At 41.2% G+C, this 17192-nt stretch overlaps 1 protein-coding gene across 1 annotated transcript in view; it reads right to left on the bottom strand.

Moving 5' to 3' along the window:
• LOC116321439 (adenylate cyclase type 9) overlaps nt 1–17192 on the bottom strand; it is a 42579-nt gene that overhangs the window by 13148 nt on the left and 12239 nt on the right. The window contains exon 2 of the mRNA XM_031741290.2: nt 2397–2569. Within this exon, the coding sequence (XP_031597150.1) occupies nt 2397–2569 (173 nt within the window). The remainder of the gene's footprint in view (nt 1–2396; nt 2570–17192) is intronic.

Raw genomic sequence — 17192 nt, 5'->3', positions numbered from 1 at the left:
TTTCACCTGCTCACAGTTATTAAGCTTTTTTTTCTAAGATGTCTTATCCTTCAGTGTGAGACTCATTCAGATTTGTGTGAGAGCTACGCTGAAGATGAAAAGCTGCAAATGAAGAAGTGATCAGTGGTAGGCAGACAGGTTTTGGCAGCGCTTCCAAGCTCCCCTCTGCTTGAGAAGCCAACCCCACCTTCCAGCCCTACCTCTTCTACCACTCACATGCTTTTCTTTTTTTCTCTACTGCACCTTCACTCTCCACCTGTCCGGGTAGAGATAAAAGAGTGGTGCAGAGATCGCGGGGTGCCACAGCAGTAAAGGTTTTTGAGGCTAATTAATAAAAAAAAATTATTTGTTAAGGGTTTTGATGAGCATATTGTGGCGGTACAATCTTGGAAGCAAATGAAAAATTTCCCTTGAAGGCAGAAATAAGGAGAACATCGGCGATGGACACACAGGTAGGTCCATAAGTGTGTGGACAATGACACAGTTTTCATAGTCTTGCCTCTGTACACCACCATAGGGAATTTTAAATAAAGGACCAAGATATGATCAAAGTGCAGACTTTCAGTTTTAATTTAAGGGGTTTAACAAAAGTACTGAATTAACTGTTTAGGAATTACAGCCAATTTATTGAATTTATTGAATTCAATAAATTGAATTTATTGTCATTTATAACAATAAATAATTATGAATACAAAGATTGTTCTAATATTTGGATGAAAATCCTTTGCGGTCGATGACTGCCTGAAGTCTACAATACATGCTGTTTTTCTTCCCTTGAGATGCTCTGCCAGGCTTTTACTGCTGCTTGTTTATGTGTCTTTCTATGTTCAGTTGTGTCCTCAGTAAATGAAAAGCATGCTCTACCAGGCCAAGATCAGAATACTGTCTTGGCCATTAAAGAATATCCAATTTTCCAGAATTTTCCAGAATATCCAACACCTTCTGGAACCACCTGCCTGCTCGGCCTCCTGTCAATTAGATTTTTTCTCCCAACACCTAACCAGTGGCTCACCCCACTGCTCGTTCCGCACCCATCCAAGTAAGCAACTCTGAAACATTCACTTAGCTCATTACTCTGGTGCTCGCCCATGCTGCAGACTGGAAGTAACTCATCTCTTCTCTCCTAGGGTTGCTGTTCTGAGTTACCAAAGACTCTTTCCAGCACTTATCCCTGTGAAAAAAACCTTCCAGTGTAATAAACTCTGTGAACTGTGAGCTGTTGTCTCCCGGGTGTTGCTTTGGAGTCCATTTCACAGTTACACATTTCATCATTTGTTAATCTTGGTTTCATCTTCCCAAAGAAGGTGTCTTTGAATATAGACTTTGACAATGATATGATTTTTTAACAGTATGTTTCCTAACCATGGCATCAATTCTATCTTTACTTTAACTGTCTTGTGTGGTCTTTCGGGACTTTTTGCAGTCAGTGTTTTTAACAACGCATCAGATTGTTGAATTGTCCATTGAATTTTTCTCTCTCTCGTCTCATTTTGGTTTTCAGCCCAATGATGGTCCTCCTTCACTTTCATCTGCATCTCTTCAGACCTCATATGGTGTGTCAGTTAACGGCTAAATGCAATCTCAACACTTGGAATCAGATTGAGATATTACATCTGCCTAGTCTGACCCCTAAGGCTGACAGAATTGTCCCAGAATATTGATGGGTTGGGTCACACTTGGCCATGAAACTATCCAAACGTCCTCTGAAAAAAGGGGAACTATGTATAAAAATGGCTACGTTTGTTAAACCTCATGAATTAAAGCTCCCAGCTTTAATCTGCACCTCATCACACTTCACTTGTTTAAGTTTTTTTAAATCCACTGTTGCACAAAGTCAAAAATTACAAAACTTGTGTCACCAGCCAAATACTTATGAACTGTATGCGATTAGCACTATAATGCTGCCTGCATTTTTGTTGCATAACTAATATGATTAGACAATATCTCTGTGTTTTTGTTCAGATTTATACTCTTTAGAATTTAATATGCAGTGAGGTGGCATGCAAACAGAAGCATATTTGATACAAGTGCACCAAATATGAAGAGGTAAATTAACAAAGATGCTCAAGGTTAAGCTTATGTACAAAATATGGATGTTTTGCATGGTATTGATCAAAGCAATTCTGTTTTTTTAGCTCCTTTAACACAAGACAATAGAAACCTCAATGCATGCAAAAAGAAAAATGAAAATATTTATATATGAAAAATATTTATCAAAGCTCCTGATACGCCCACACAAAAACACAGAGCAAAGATGAACATCAAAGAGACTGTGGCAGAACATAGAGCTCAGTGTTCTTCCTCAGGCAATATAGCTGTACAATGATAGAGGAGCCCAAGAAAATATACTTATATATTTAACAACAAAGCTGATTCCCTCAGAGACAGCAACTTACCTTGGCTCTGTCTTGGGGAAGGGTGCAGGCCGAAGGGGCTCCATCAGGCGTGTGCACTCTGGACGTGGGACAGCGAGAATCTGCTTGCTCCATCCCAGCTAATCCTATTTGGGAACAGGTACAGACGGAGTGAGCCTCCATCTTCCTGCCAGAAATCAGATAGGTCTTTAGGCCTGAAGAGAGAAACAGAAACAAATAAAGAGAGGATGTCACTGACAGATCAGATCTTATTCCCAGATGTAACTGGAACAGGCCTGAGTTGGGTTTAGTTGTTCTTTTGTGAATAAAAGTTTAGGCAGTTGTGGAGTTGTTTTAGGAGTCAGCAGAGGGTCAGTGGCCAGGATGAATCCCCACAGAGAATTATGCAAACTTGGAAAATTCAAGTTTACAGACCTGATCCTTTTTTGCTTCCCTACACGTTTACAAAACGTTGTCATTATTTTTTATGCATTTGTGCAGGTCTTTGGATTTTTCTGTCATTTCAATACACACAGTGTGAAAAAGACTAGCGCTTTGATACCAAATGACATCATCAGAGGCTGAAAAAAAGTTCACTTCTTTTACCAAAACTAAAAAAAAACCCAAAACAAACTAAAAAGAAACATTTGAGACCTAAACTAGTGGGTCGCAACGTAATGATTAATATCCCAATGACATATCTATTATTTCCAGTTGATATATACAAACAAGTAAAACTTCTTTCAAGGGTCACATTTCCTGCCCACAATCATATGTCTTCTTCATGTGAAAACAGCATTTTTCATTAACCTCTGTTATCTTTGTCTAATATTTAAATGTTTTCGATGATCTGAAACATTTAAGTGCGACAAACATATAAAAAAAAATAGGAAATCAGGGAGGGGGCAAACACTTTTTCACACCACTGCATTTCTCACCTATTCCCTCATAGCCCGAGGAAGGATTTCTGTATAGCAATTTCTGAATTAATTCCATTTCTCCTTCTTGATTTTGACCTTCTCCATAATGAGAAATTTAATCTTTCATATATGAGTAATATGAGTGCATGTGCATGTAAGTGTGGGTGTTCATGTATTCCTGTCCGCTGACCATGAAACAGTCAAATATTTGAACACCTGCTTCCTCCCGCCTCTATCAACATGTCCATTTCCATTACTCCTGCAAGTTATGTGTATTTGTGTGCAACCCCTTCCCCAAATTCTACCACCCGAACTAAGCAAGACATTGACAAACAGAAGTAAAGGGGAGATAGGAAGTTTTCGTTAACTTTTGACAGCATTTTAGTCGCTTATCTGAGATGCAGGATGCTAAAGGATGGTGTATTTCAATCCTATAATCTTGACTGCAGATACATACACCACCTCACATAGAAACAGACATCATTTACATGGTAACTGCACAGATATACAGACAAACAATCAATGCACCTTTAGCTTTTAGCCAGAAACAAGGGTTTTTCAATCGTCCTCACTGAGAACAAGCAACCCAGGTGTGTGTGACTGAACTTTTCATTTTCCCTCTTTGCTGTTGTGACACGTCGTAGCCACACTAACAGGTTATCTGTGTTTGTCAGCAGCATAGGTTAGTACCTGCAACTGTGTGCTTAGCCACATTATTCAACTGTCAGCGAAGCTGCAGCCTCAGGCTCTGAGCATTGTCTGCACTAAGTACTTCAGACAGGCCTGCCACTGGCTCTGCTAAGCCACCCTGGGGCTCCACTCTCTGACACACACAAACCACACGTGTGCCACAAGGGAACAAAGTCAGAGTTTAGGTGAACACACGAATTAAGAAGCAAGACACAAAATAAGAATGCATACAAAAAGATCGATGTACAGTTTATGAGACACTCACAAAAACAGCATCGCTAAACACCTACACACTTAGTAAAACACATGTACACAAATAAAGCAGAAGTATAGATGGATGACTTCACTGTAGCTGGGTGGATAGTCAGGTGGATGAGATTCAAGGACGGGAAATGAAAGCGGTAAACAGCAGTTACAATGAACCATTTCCCCGCATCAGTGATGCAGAATGGCACAGCAGATGAGGAGAGGCAGCAGGAAACTGAGGAGAGCTTTTGACTGCCTCCGAAAATGAAAATGTGCGAGAGTGAGTGTGTGAGAGTGACTGTGTGTCAAAGACAGATCCAGAGACACAAACACACACACGTGCGCACACACAACACTCACACGCAGCATGACTGATTACATTAGTTTGCTAATCAAATCCTACCCTGCCTCCCATTATGACACACCGTCTTCTGCTTCTGCTGATGGGTCAACTAGGTTATTTTCCCCTTCTCTTTCTGTTTCTCCTGTCTTCTTTTATCCTTTCTCATCAGTATCTCTGAAGCAGAAATGAGTTCCGGTGACATGCAGTGCTCTCACAACTTCCGCAAGTCATCCTGGAGTGACGTAGGTAAGGTAGAAGAAGATGCCTTAAATGACTTTGAGTGGAGATATGTGGTGTAATTGTTGCCTTGCCTTTTTATTGACATTTGCACAACCCAGATTGGGAGCCTTTGAGTCAGAGAGAGTGCCAGATTTTCATTATTTATTAATATATTTATACTCGCAATTAATGCAAATCGCGCAGTAAAAGCAATGGCGTCTGCTGAGTAATAATAAAACTGTATATTATGGGAACCAACCCAAATTCATCTTAACAGAAATCCCTGGACCATTTAGCCTCTATTCCCAAATACTGTGAAAGCTTATTAAAAATAATGAGGTATGTCAAGACAGAAAATGTGTGTAGCAACAAATTACTAGACAGAAAAGATAAAAGGCAGAGAGAAGAGGTTTGCCAGTGCAAAGAATATCGATCCATTATCACTCCACTTCAGAAAAAGTCAGGGCGACACATATTTTTCTTTCTGTGCTAGAGCAGATGGTCTGTTAGTTTACAAATTTAAAGAAGAGGTGATGCAACACAGAAGCAAACATGCTCCTATCCCGACACTGTTAAATGTGTTTCTAGTATCAAGTTCAAATTTTCTTTTGTTTTAATAGAATAAAATGTTTCAGTTTCAATGTGGCTAAGTTATCTCTTTACCATTTTCAATTTAAGCCTCTGTTTTTTTCATATGTTGCTTCCCAGGAGCCAGACCTACTTTTAATTTTAAATGTAATTTTTAAAAAATGGTCTATAGCAATAGTTCCTTGGACATTGACTGCTTTTTCACTCATTTTCACTCCAGTCTTTGAACCATTTTCAGAGGAATGTTTTTTGGTTTGTTAAGCCACTTAACCCTGACCTCTGAACTATTCAAGCATAAAAAAGCGACCTAGCTAAAGAGGATGAACCAGTGTTGTGTCGAAATATGACAGATAACGTAGCAAATCTTTAGGCACTTTGCTACTAGCAGCCTGACACAAAAATATTTTTTTCCCCATTTCTTTATAACAAATCCAAAGGATTACACAGTTTGCCAAACATAAAATAGCATTTTTGCCCCAACAAGATGATTCCCAATGGACTGTTAATAGAAAGACAAAAGAAAGAGTAGAAAAGAAGAAAAGGCTGAGGTATGTCAAATTACACAAGTCCTGGACTGAAAATCGGTGACAACAGGTCTGATGGGGTGATGAATCCAGAATAAATATATGTAAGAGGTCAGGAGAGAGGTACAAACGTGAGTGTATACAGCCATCTGCAAAACACAATGGAGGCTCAGTTGGTCCGGGGCTACATTTCAGCCAGTAGTGATGGAGATTTTATCAAAATGAATGGCCTTATGAACACAGAACAGTACCATCAGATTTTGGTCCACTACACAACACCATCTGGAAAACCTCTGATTAGCAATGGTTTCATATTTTAGCATGGCAATAACCCCAAACTCACTGGCAATGCAATTAGAGTATACCTGGATAGAAAAACACACAACAGAAGACTATCAGTCATGGATTGGCCTCCCCAGACCCCATACATAAACATTATTAAAGCAGTGCAGGGTAATCTTGACAGAGGAAGGCAGACAACAGAAGAGCTTTGAATGTCTTTAAAGGAGCCTGGAGAACTATTCCTGAAGACTGCTTAAAGAAATTAGAAGAAAGCTGCCTTAGTGAGTTCAGGTTGTGTTGAAGAATAAAGGTGCTCGTATCAAATATTGACTTTCAAGGTCATTAGAATTGTACAAACCACCTCACACCTCCCAGCAGCCAAGAGAGAAGAGGAGCGAGACGAACAAACTGCCCAGGCTTGCAAAGTTTCCAAGTATGTTATCAGTGTGGGTACACGAGATTTTATGCAGCTTTGTGTGCCTGTTCCTGACCACTTGAGGACAATCTGTCATCTAACCTTGTAGCAGCTGGAATTGTACTGTCAGCCAGTAGAGTGTGGCTCTGATAAGCAGCTGGATACATAGCTGACTTCATTTAATAGGGTCCAATATCTTTATAGTATAGCTGCACTCTAAAGTCCTCGTGGCGGGATAAAAGGTCAGGAAACTGAGATCCAATTGATTCTTTCCTGCTGTGTAGGTTTTCAGTACATCTGTCACTCTATGTACATCTGTTTGATGGTCTCTTAGGCAGGTATGTGATTGTGCTGGCCCTTCTACAGCTCCCATGACCTTGGGTTAATTGAAGAGCATCATTAGCGGCAGCCTCTGGGCGGTATGGGACTTGAAGTGTCCTGTCTTCTGCTATCAGCAGACAGGGAACAGTAGATAACCTTTCCCCATGAGAGCCTAGTTACATTATCTCCCTCTCCAAGCCCTTTTGTTCAGGACAGAGGAGGGTGAAATGAGAAAACACTTTGCAAACAAATAACATCATCAGCCCTACTCCTCCCTTCCTCTCACCTCTTCATGGCACGTCCAAGCTCTCATGGGACAATAGCCACCTCTGAGTGTCTCAGTGCAGAGGTTGGGTGTGCCAAAAAAACATGCAGAAAAAAAACGATGAATGAGCACACACACACAAACACACTGCGGTGGTCATTTCAGGCACTCTTAATGTATCCATCTGTGCAAAGAGAAGGACAACTAAAGTGGAACGCGAACATTAAGTAACAAAAAGCCTAGATGCCACACACTCTTACACTGTCCTATATGCAACAAGCAGAACATAGAGGGAATAGGACCAAAGAAAGACAAATCATTATTACAGAAAAACACCCCTCCTGCTTCCCCACTGGGATATACAAAAGTAGAAAAGAAGAACAGATAATTCACATGGGGAAAAAAATAGCACATGAATGCAACAGCTACAGTAGCCATAAATATGAAAGGTTCTGGACATTTATCACAAAGCAACACCTTTTTCTTTCAAGTTCCATTTGCAACCTAAGTGGGACTCAAAAGCCAATGCTGCAGTCCCAGGGAGGTTTATTAAAAGCAACCGAACACAAGGGCAACAAAGAGGGAAGGAGTGTTGGCAGATTTGCTGGAATCAGCACACAAACACACACTCACACACATACACGCACACAAACACAAACCTATCATGCGGCTGATCTTCCCATAATGACAGGTTCACTTTCCGGGGCCAGGTATCTGAGCAGGAGGGCAGTCGAACAGGTGGTGCAGAGAAACTAGCACTGCTAGGCTGGGCAGTTCTCCATGCCATGTTGGCACTACCAATAAGAAGCGTCCCTTCCTTCTTCCTCTGTGTCTCCGTCCAGAGATATTCTGTACATCCTGTCCCCGGTAAAGGCAGGAGGAACAACAGGAAATCTTTCCAGCATGACAGACTGCTTAGAAGAACGTCATTACTCTGGTGTAGTGGACAGCCATTAGAGGTAGAGATTAGTTTAAAAAAAGAGGAAAAAAATGTAAAAGGATAGATTAAGATGAGTTTGTTTGTGGTGGTAGTGGGAAAAAAGCCATCTGTGAGTGAACCTATTCAGTCAGAAAACATGAATGACATGTATGCATTTTTAATAAGGAATCCCACAGGGACTCAGCTGTCATTTCTGTCAGTAAAGGAGAACAGTGAAGCTGCGCACATCTCTATGCCCAGCATCCGTGGGAGACGGGGAGGAAGGTAAGTGGTGGCCTTCTAGTTGTGCTGAGCCAGTATTTCTTCTGAGATTTTAAAGGACAGGTAGACAGAATTATTTCCACTGTCAAGGTAGGAAAGACTTCCTCCTCTCTCAGAGAATGTCAGAGACGGTTAAAGAGAGCAGGCTGTTTCACATGCTGACTTTGCCAATAACACATCCTCTTCTGAATAATATATAGGACAGGTTTTTTAAACATTGCTCCATTTACTACATGAACTAATCAGCCACAACACTAAAACCACATCTCTAGAATTGTGTCTGCCTGTTCGTCCCACCAAAACAGCTCTGATGCATCGCAGCACAGATGCTAGACCTCCAGAGGGAAGTCTGGCACTGGAATAGTGGCAGTTTAGCTGGGTTGCTAGTTGGTCCTCGGTGGACCTGGCTTGTTTTGGCACATCCCATGGGTGCTCGGTTACACTGAGATCTGCAAGCAGATCAATGCAGTCTGCTTTTTCAGAGACATAAGAGAGAATTCATAAGAGAAAGACATAGTACTCAAAATATCCTGAATAGCAATCTAAGAATTCTGCAAAAGCAAAGATGGTTGCAAAACTTTTCAAATGATTTTAATTAGATTTGATTAGTGATTTAATATAATGTACCGTGCAAAGGTCTTGAGCCTTCCCAGATTTCATTATGGAAACAGGTGCAGCGATTTATTGAAACAATAAGTATATTGTATATTATATATTGCACTTTATCAGGCTTTTCATCAGACCGTGATGAAGACTTAGAGTCAATAGGACTGAGTTTGCATCTGCTCTACCAAAGAGCACCTTCCAGATAAGCCTTTAGAGCACACAGCACTTCCTTTATTTGGTCCTTGACAGCCACCCATCCACTGAGACAATTTCTGACGAGGCTTCAGTGAACAGTAGATGGATCAGCTGACGGGTCAGATGCATCTCTCAGGTCCTGTGTCAGGTCTTCGTTGGAGTTTTCTTTTTTCTCAACAATATGACTGACACTGTTCACCTGCTGCTGCTTGGGCTGAATCTTTTTTATCTTGCACTCGATCACTTTCCTCATTTTTTTTTAATGTACACAATGACAAGATATGCCAAGTTTTGGCCCAGAATTGAATTCAAAATCCTGCTCCTCACATACAAGGTCTTAAATAATCAGGCCCCATCTTATCTTAATGACCTTGTAGTACCATATCACCCCATTAGAGCACTTCGCTCTCGCTCTGCAGGCTTACTTGTTGTTCCTAGAGTATTTAAAAGTAAAATGGGAGGCAGAGCCTTCAGTTTTCAGGCCCCTCTTCTGTGGAACCAGCTTCCAGTTTGGATTCGGGAGACAGACACTATCTCTACTTTTAAGATTAGGCTTAAAACTTTCCTTTTGCTAAAGCATATAGTTAGGGCTGGACCAGGTGACCCTGAATCCTCCCTTAGTTATGCTGCAATAGACGTAGGCTGCGGGGATTCCCATGATGCATTGAGTTTTTCCTTCCAGTCACCTTTCTCACTCACTATGTGTTAATAGACCTCTCTGCATCGAATCATATCTGTTATTAATCTCTGTCTCTCTTCCACAGCATGCCTTTATCCTGTTTTCCTTCTCTCACCCCAACCAGTGGCAGCAGATGGCCCCGCCCCTCCCTGAGCCTGGTTCTGCCGGAGGTTTCTTCCTGTTAAAAGGGAGTTTTTCCTTCCCACTGTCGCCAAAGTGCTTGCTCATAGGGGGTCATATGATTGTTGGGTTTTTCTCTGTATTTATTATTGTGCTATCTACTGTACAATATAAAGCGCCTTGAGGCGACTTTTGTTGTGATTTGGCGCTATATAAATAAAATTGAATTGAATTGAATTGAATTGAATTGGCTAATAGCTCACAGAGTCAGCTAAAAGGACTGTGAACAAATTATGTGTTTTTCCAACAGGCTGCTAATAAAGGTCCTCAGAATCAATTTAAAATAAAAAAAAAAATCAATTTTTTTTGTTAAGTTTTCTGTTATGTGTACATACAACACTTGTTGTATTATTCATAGGTGATGTTGAGAAGCTTAACAAACTAACAAACCTGTGAAATGAGTGGAGTGAAAATGAGTATCAAAAAAACAAAAAACAAAAAAAACAGCCAATGCGCAAAGAAAAACTTTAAAAGACCATCAGAAAGCTTGGAAAACTGTTGCTGAAGACCACTTTAAAACTAAAAAAAAAATTTGAATGAAGTCTGGCTCCTTTCAAGCACAATAAGAGAAATCAGGATTGACTCAAGACTTTGGAAAAGTGCAGAATGTAGTTTTTATGCAGGACAGGGGACTCTACTGTCCTGCTCATGAGGCTGCTGCTTTCAGGAACTGCCACTGTATACATAAGCAAGCATGTTAAGCAAAATCATCACTCTCATCTGCATGTGTTGCACATTGCCAGTCTTTCCAACAACAACAACACATTATCAGTGCCAAGCATTACGTTTTGCAGACGGGGATACAAATAAACCTGTGCCTTGCTCGTACACGTCAAACTCAGTGAAGCCCAGCTAAATCAACAGAGTTTTTCTCAAACACTCAGAGACCCTAGATAACCCAGAGTGACCTCTCGGAACAAGTTACATAAGCCTGTACTCAAAAAAAAACCAAAAAAAATGAAGAAACAAACAACAGGTTTGCACACCACCTGGGCCTTCTCAGCATTTGCTTTCCAGGTTCAGGACAAAAATATGTCACTATACCGAGACTCACGTCAGAGTACTTCTCTGCTTACACACAAACACACTGTCCCAGCACAACAAGTCACTCTGAGGCCTTTCTTCCCGTTCGAATCTCTTAATATCCTTTTCCTTTCTCTTTGTTCCACACAGGGGTGGCACTAACACAAAATTTCCACATTTGGTCTGGGCTTTTCTTTTTTTTTTTTTTCTGATTTCAGTCGGGCCCTACCACAGCTCACTCAAAACAACAATAGAAACACTTGACATCTCTCCAAAGTCTTAACTCTCGCTTGGCTGTGTCAGTCTCTTACGCTCTCCGCACTCTTTTTGTATTCTGTGCCTACGATCCCTCCATCGCCGACAATCCCATGCTGCCGCGGTCTACTGGCAGATACAGTTGACATCCCTCCAAAATTCTTAACACCCCCCCTCCTTTGCTCAGTGGCCTGTATTTTCTGCCTGTTTTTGTCAGTCTTGCTGTGGTTCACTGTCTTTCTTTGACTTGCCCGCTCTCTCGCTCTGTGTCACAAATCCAAATATCCTCCATGTTCTTTTGTGTTCACAACGATATCCGCTTGCCTCATCGCCACATCGGCGTAGAGCACTCTTCTCCACAAAGAAGCGCTCCGACTGACATCATCCCAAAAGCTCAGCCTCACTTTCCTCACTTTCTGCTTTTTACCTCATCATATTTCACACTTCACCCACACACACAATGGAAGGTAATTCCCTCGTTCTTGCTCACATAATGGTGACCATATGGCTTCTTTGCCATTCAGCACATCTGTCTACGCTGCAGAAATAGCCAAATGTGCAAGCTTTTCTTATGGAAACGCTTTTAATGTTCTTTTTGAAATCTAACTACCAACATTGTTACATCAGTTCACCTACTTAACCTTTAACGCACCATCCAAAATGTTTTAACAGATAATGCACTTTATTTAATGCATTTTATTTTAGGAAAAGTCACACTACTGGAGGCCTTCCAGTACACGTTTTTTGTTTAACTCTTTTTAAGTTTTTCAGCCATCACATATGCACCCCTTTCAATTCTAAGGTTTCACATATCAAAAGAAAATCGTCTGACTCTTACCAGGTTCTAAAATGAGGGAAATAAACCTCAGATGAACAAAAATGACATATTGCAATGTGGCATTATTTATTTAGCAGAAACCAAAGAGCAGAAGCAGTGGGTACACTCGTACTGTTTCTTCAGGAATTAAGAGGATAAGTAGCAATCAGGTGCCACTAATCCAAATGCATTTGATTAATTGATCATCAGCAAGTGTGAGCACATTTATGAAAGCAGATGTTTTGGCAGTTTGCTTTTCTGGAGTAGTCAAGTGTTCAAGGAGGAAAGACATCAGTAATGTGATGAATGAAGCTATTGCTGCTGGCCAACAGTCGGGCATTTTCAAACATTTTAAAGTCCAATATTCTGCAGTATGAAAAATTCCATAGTTTTAGGCACAACTATCTTTCTTGTTAATTTTATTTATTGACCTGGAACGCTTTCCCCATCTCCCCCAGTGTTTGCCTGTCTAAGCCCTTTCGCCTTATGAGAATCATAGGCCACTGATTACTCCCTGTACCCTGCCAGTGCACCTGGATCTTGGCAATCCCCAGTTTTTATTTTCCAGTCTAGAAGTGTTAGTGTTAACCCAACGCCTTTACCTCAAGGGGAGGTAGTCCAAATTTGTCTGACTTCTACCCTTTGATTTGTCCAGCATGAGCGTCCCTACCAGGAGCTCATGCTTCTGCTGGCATAGCTCTGCAGGTCATTAAAATACACAAGTCACCACACCTGCCGTGAAACGGCTGCATGGCAGGCAGAAAATAGACCCAAAATGCAGGCCTCAGGAGACAAACTGAAAGTCATAAACAGCTTTAATGGTGAGCTTTCACAAAGTACAAAACAACTGTAGGATAGTGAATCCAAAACTACAACTAACTAGGAGGCAGCAGGCAACAAAGGACTCGGGGGAGGGGGTTAGGCAAATAAATACACACCAGGTAATAAGGGGAGAGGAAACAGGTGGGTGGACAGCTGAAACTAATCACAGAAGATGAGACAAGGGAAGCAGAGCTAAATACAAAGCATGAGCGGCAAGAGACCATCAAAATAGAAAAGAAAATATCACAGAAGCACACTTGACAGAGAGACAGAGGACAAACAAATACACAGAACAGGAATACAAAAAGGGGATTAACAAACCTATCGCCAACTAAAGCAAACAAGGAACTAAAGGTACAAATTAAATAAATACAAGAAGAACACTATAAACAGAAGACTAGGAGCTCAAACACAAATCCCATCTGAAACCAAAAGTTATGAACCCACAAAACAGAATGAACCTAAAGATCTATCGAATAGAAGTTGAAAACTAAATAACACCACCAAAAGGAAAGCATATCAGGTATAGGGAAATAACATAAAGCTAAATACAGGACGATAATGCAAAGACAATCAAAAATACAAACTTAGAGAAAACCTAAAAATCCCAAAAACTCAAAACCATGAGAACATGCTGGTATCTCCTCCAGTCTCTCCTCCTGGCTGTGAAAAGTGCTGTTTGAGTCCTAGGAGCTAATGGCGTTCCTCCTATTTATCACAATATGATGCTAAAGTATGCTGTCTGAAACTCAGTTCTCTTCATCCATTCTCTTAAATAAAACAAATAAAATGCCAACATCCATGAAAAATTGCACATTTAATTAATTGTCAGGAGACAGTCTCATAACTGAAATTCGATTTCATTACAGGCTGAACTATCTCGGCCAGAGATGCTATTGACCCACAGCTATGAGCAGCGCTCCCCTATTGATTAAACAGCGACCACATTTGTGGCTCCGGGTAAATGATCAAAGCAAACAGCCAACAGAGGCCAACCTCTCCCTCCCTTTCATGCGCCAGCTGTCTCACAAACTTTGCTAACTCAACATTTTGATTAATGGCGTCTTCACTGGGGGTTGATGACGAAAATTTGCTGGATCTTCTGCCGAGCACTGTGCCGCTCCCCTGAGGACTCTCTAACTAGAACAGGCAAGTGATACAGCAAAAGTAAATGAGGATGCTAACTACAAATTCAGCTTACTCCAGAAACCCCTCCACTGTATACCACCTGAGACAAACACAAAAGTCATGTAATCTTTTTGCTTCTACATCCTCTTAACAAGTGTCATAATTGACACTTTTGTTGCATTTCATATCTCAGTGAAGAGGAACAGTTTGATCCAGGGGCTGCGAAGATAAACACTCCTGCAATGTCACAGCGTTGATGAAGGTGCCATTTGAAAAACAGCAGTTGCAGCAGTCTGACTCAACAATGAGACAGCAACAAGATGGAGGTTAGAAAAACTGGAAAAAAAACAAGCATGGAGTAAGAGACAAATTCAAAGTGATGCAGCAAACAAAGGGGAATGACCTCTGTTGGGGATATATCAGGTACTTCACACACACTAAGCTGTAAGTCAGCAACAGCTTTAAAAGGTGACAGCAGAGGAATTCCCTGGGGCTATGAAGTATGTGTATGGGGGAGCAGCTGACAGCCAGATAAATGCAGAAGGACTGTCCCACACTAAAGCCAAGGGAAAAACCTGAAGCTAAGGCTGGGGGATCAGTTCGTACACCAGAGAGACCAGGAACACTGGCAGTTTAAGGAAAAATTGGTGATGATTTTTGTTCTGTATCCATTTTCTTCCATGTATAGGATCCAGGGTTGCAGGAGGGCTGGGTGAGAGGCAGCCCTCCATCCTGGACCGGTCGGTAGTCTGTCGCAGGGCTAGCACACAGAGAGAGACAGACAGCCATTCACACCACATTCACACCTACGGCCGACTTAGAATCACGAATTAACCCAACTCCATGCATGTCATTAGACTGTAGGAGGAAGTAGGAGCACCTGGAGAGAACACGCAAACTTTGCAGCGAAAAACATTGGCTGGCCGGTAGATACGAACCCAGGGTCTTTTTGCTTTGAGGTGACAGAACTAATCACTCCACCACCACTAAACACTTAAAAAATTATTACTGTGAAGTGGAAGTTATGTGTTGTTAAAAACAACATTTCATACTAATTTCACTGATCTTAGTCATATTTCCCGTGAGGCCAAAGCCTAATAGTTCATTCACTTTGTGCCAGTGGTGCTCACTTAATTACACATTAATTATCCTGTTAGAAAGACGCAGTGTTGCTGGAACATCCAGTCATGTGGACGTTGTTCTGGTCTGGTGAAGCTACTCAAGATTAGGCAGGTTTCTTTTGTTTGTTAACATTATTTTTTTATTCTCTTTGCCCCTCCACAGGAAAGCAGGGAGAGAGAGCCGCTCGGACTCAAACCTAGATCTCTGTGTTTCAGCCTCCTTGCAGTCTGCTCAACCCGTGAGCTAAACAGGCAACTCAGGCAGCTGGTTTTAATGTTGTGGCTGACGTACTAGCTCAGCCAAAAATGATTTTACAGCTGACATTATGTTAGCTCATATTTATGACTGTATCAGACAAACGAAATAAATACCAACTTGACATGTCTTTGTTAGGTTAAACCTCGTGACTTCAACTGATGAAACGATGGGGATACAGGTGACGACAGAATTAGGTTTGCTTTCCTCACATAGTCTTCATTCTTCATGATTCCTTGATGAGATTCCCAGTTCCAGATGCACTGAAGCATCCCCACAGCATAACACTTCCACCACGTTTCACTGTGGGGAATGCTGTACTTTGGGTTATACACCTCTCCCTTCTTTCTCTAAATATAAGCAGCATCTCTGTAGCCAAAGAGCTCTAGTTTCATGTCATATGACCAAAGGATGCACTTCCAGTATCCATAATCTTTCTCCAGGTTGTCCTTTGCATACTACAGTGTGGCTTGAAGATGTCTCTCCTGCAGAAGTGGAGCTTTCTTTTGGTCTGTGGCCTTGCAGTCCATTCCTGTGTAGGGTTCCAGTAATTGTCTTCTTTCAGACTACAATTACTGACTTGGCTAAGCCATTCATTCGTGTCTTGGCAGTTGTTCTGGAGTCTTTAGACACATCTCTCACTAGTTTTCTTTCCAGAGTCTTTGAAATCTTTCACTTCCCAACTCTGCCAGGCTTGTTCTGTACTGTGTGGCTCTCTTTGAATTTCTTGGTGATACTTCTCACTCCAGTTCTTGACACTTTTGTATATCTATCTCCTGCTTTGTGAGCGTTAACAGTTCTTTTTCTCAAGTATAAACTGATTTATTTTGTTTTTGGCAAGAAGCTTTCTCAGATGACAGCTCAAACTCTTGCTGATATTTTTATAAGGTGCGTAACTGGAAGATAACCCTCAGTTTTAACTTATTTTTAGAGGCTTTGAATAAAGTTAAAGCACATCACTGCTGAATCCTTTAAGACAAAATTACACAACAGAAAATCAATACACAAGGGTGACAGTAAAAAACAAAATGGGTCAAGAGGAAGGTGAAGAATATTACCGAAATGTCCTTAACACAGGAAGGGTGTGAGAGACAAGCATTTCAAAATACTTCCGCATCCACTGAAAGGAGAGAGCTAAAATTGGCCTCAGACACTCTAAAGTGAATTTACCAGCTGCTAATAATAAAGAACTGCACCGCTGTGCATTCACAACAAACCCAAATATGCCCACAAGTACAAACGGAGGAAAATACTTTTTTTTTTTACTTCATGCTGCACGCCCACACAAACGCGCTCCATCAATCCGTGCATGTTCAATACGGTAGCAGGCTTAAGCAAGCGCTGGCTCCCCGTCATCTTTCATCATTCATAATTCATATAGCCATTTATCACACACTCACTCCCGCTGTGCACACTAACAAGTCACTACAGCACTACAAACATGGAAAGGGTGTGGCTGCATGTGTGGGTGATTGCATTTAATGTGCTCAAACCAAAAAATAAATAAATAAATTGCAAAAGTAGGTGTTTTGTGACTGAGAGTTGCGCGGTGGGTGGACTGAGAGGTTGTTGTGTGTCACCTTAAGAGTGAGCACCATCTGTCAGTGTCAGTAAAGGCTGGTGTGCATCTATTAAAAAGGAGTGCTGGCATTTTTCTGTACCCTTGAACACAAAGGGGAAAAAAAAAAGCTTAGGATGCATCAGTGAGTCATGATAACAATTTATCACCAGAGCGTCTGCAG

Source organism: Oreochromis aureus, linkage group 4 (assembly GCF_013358895.1).
Source record: "Oreochromis aureus strain Israel breed Guangdong linkage group 4, ZZ_aureus, whole genome shotgun sequence".
Classification (NCBI taxonomy): domain Eukaryota; kingdom Metazoa; phylum Chordata; class Actinopteri; order Cichliformes; family Cichlidae; genus Oreochromis; species Oreochromis aureus.
This window is presented reverse-complemented; position numbering and strand designations above follow the sequence as displayed.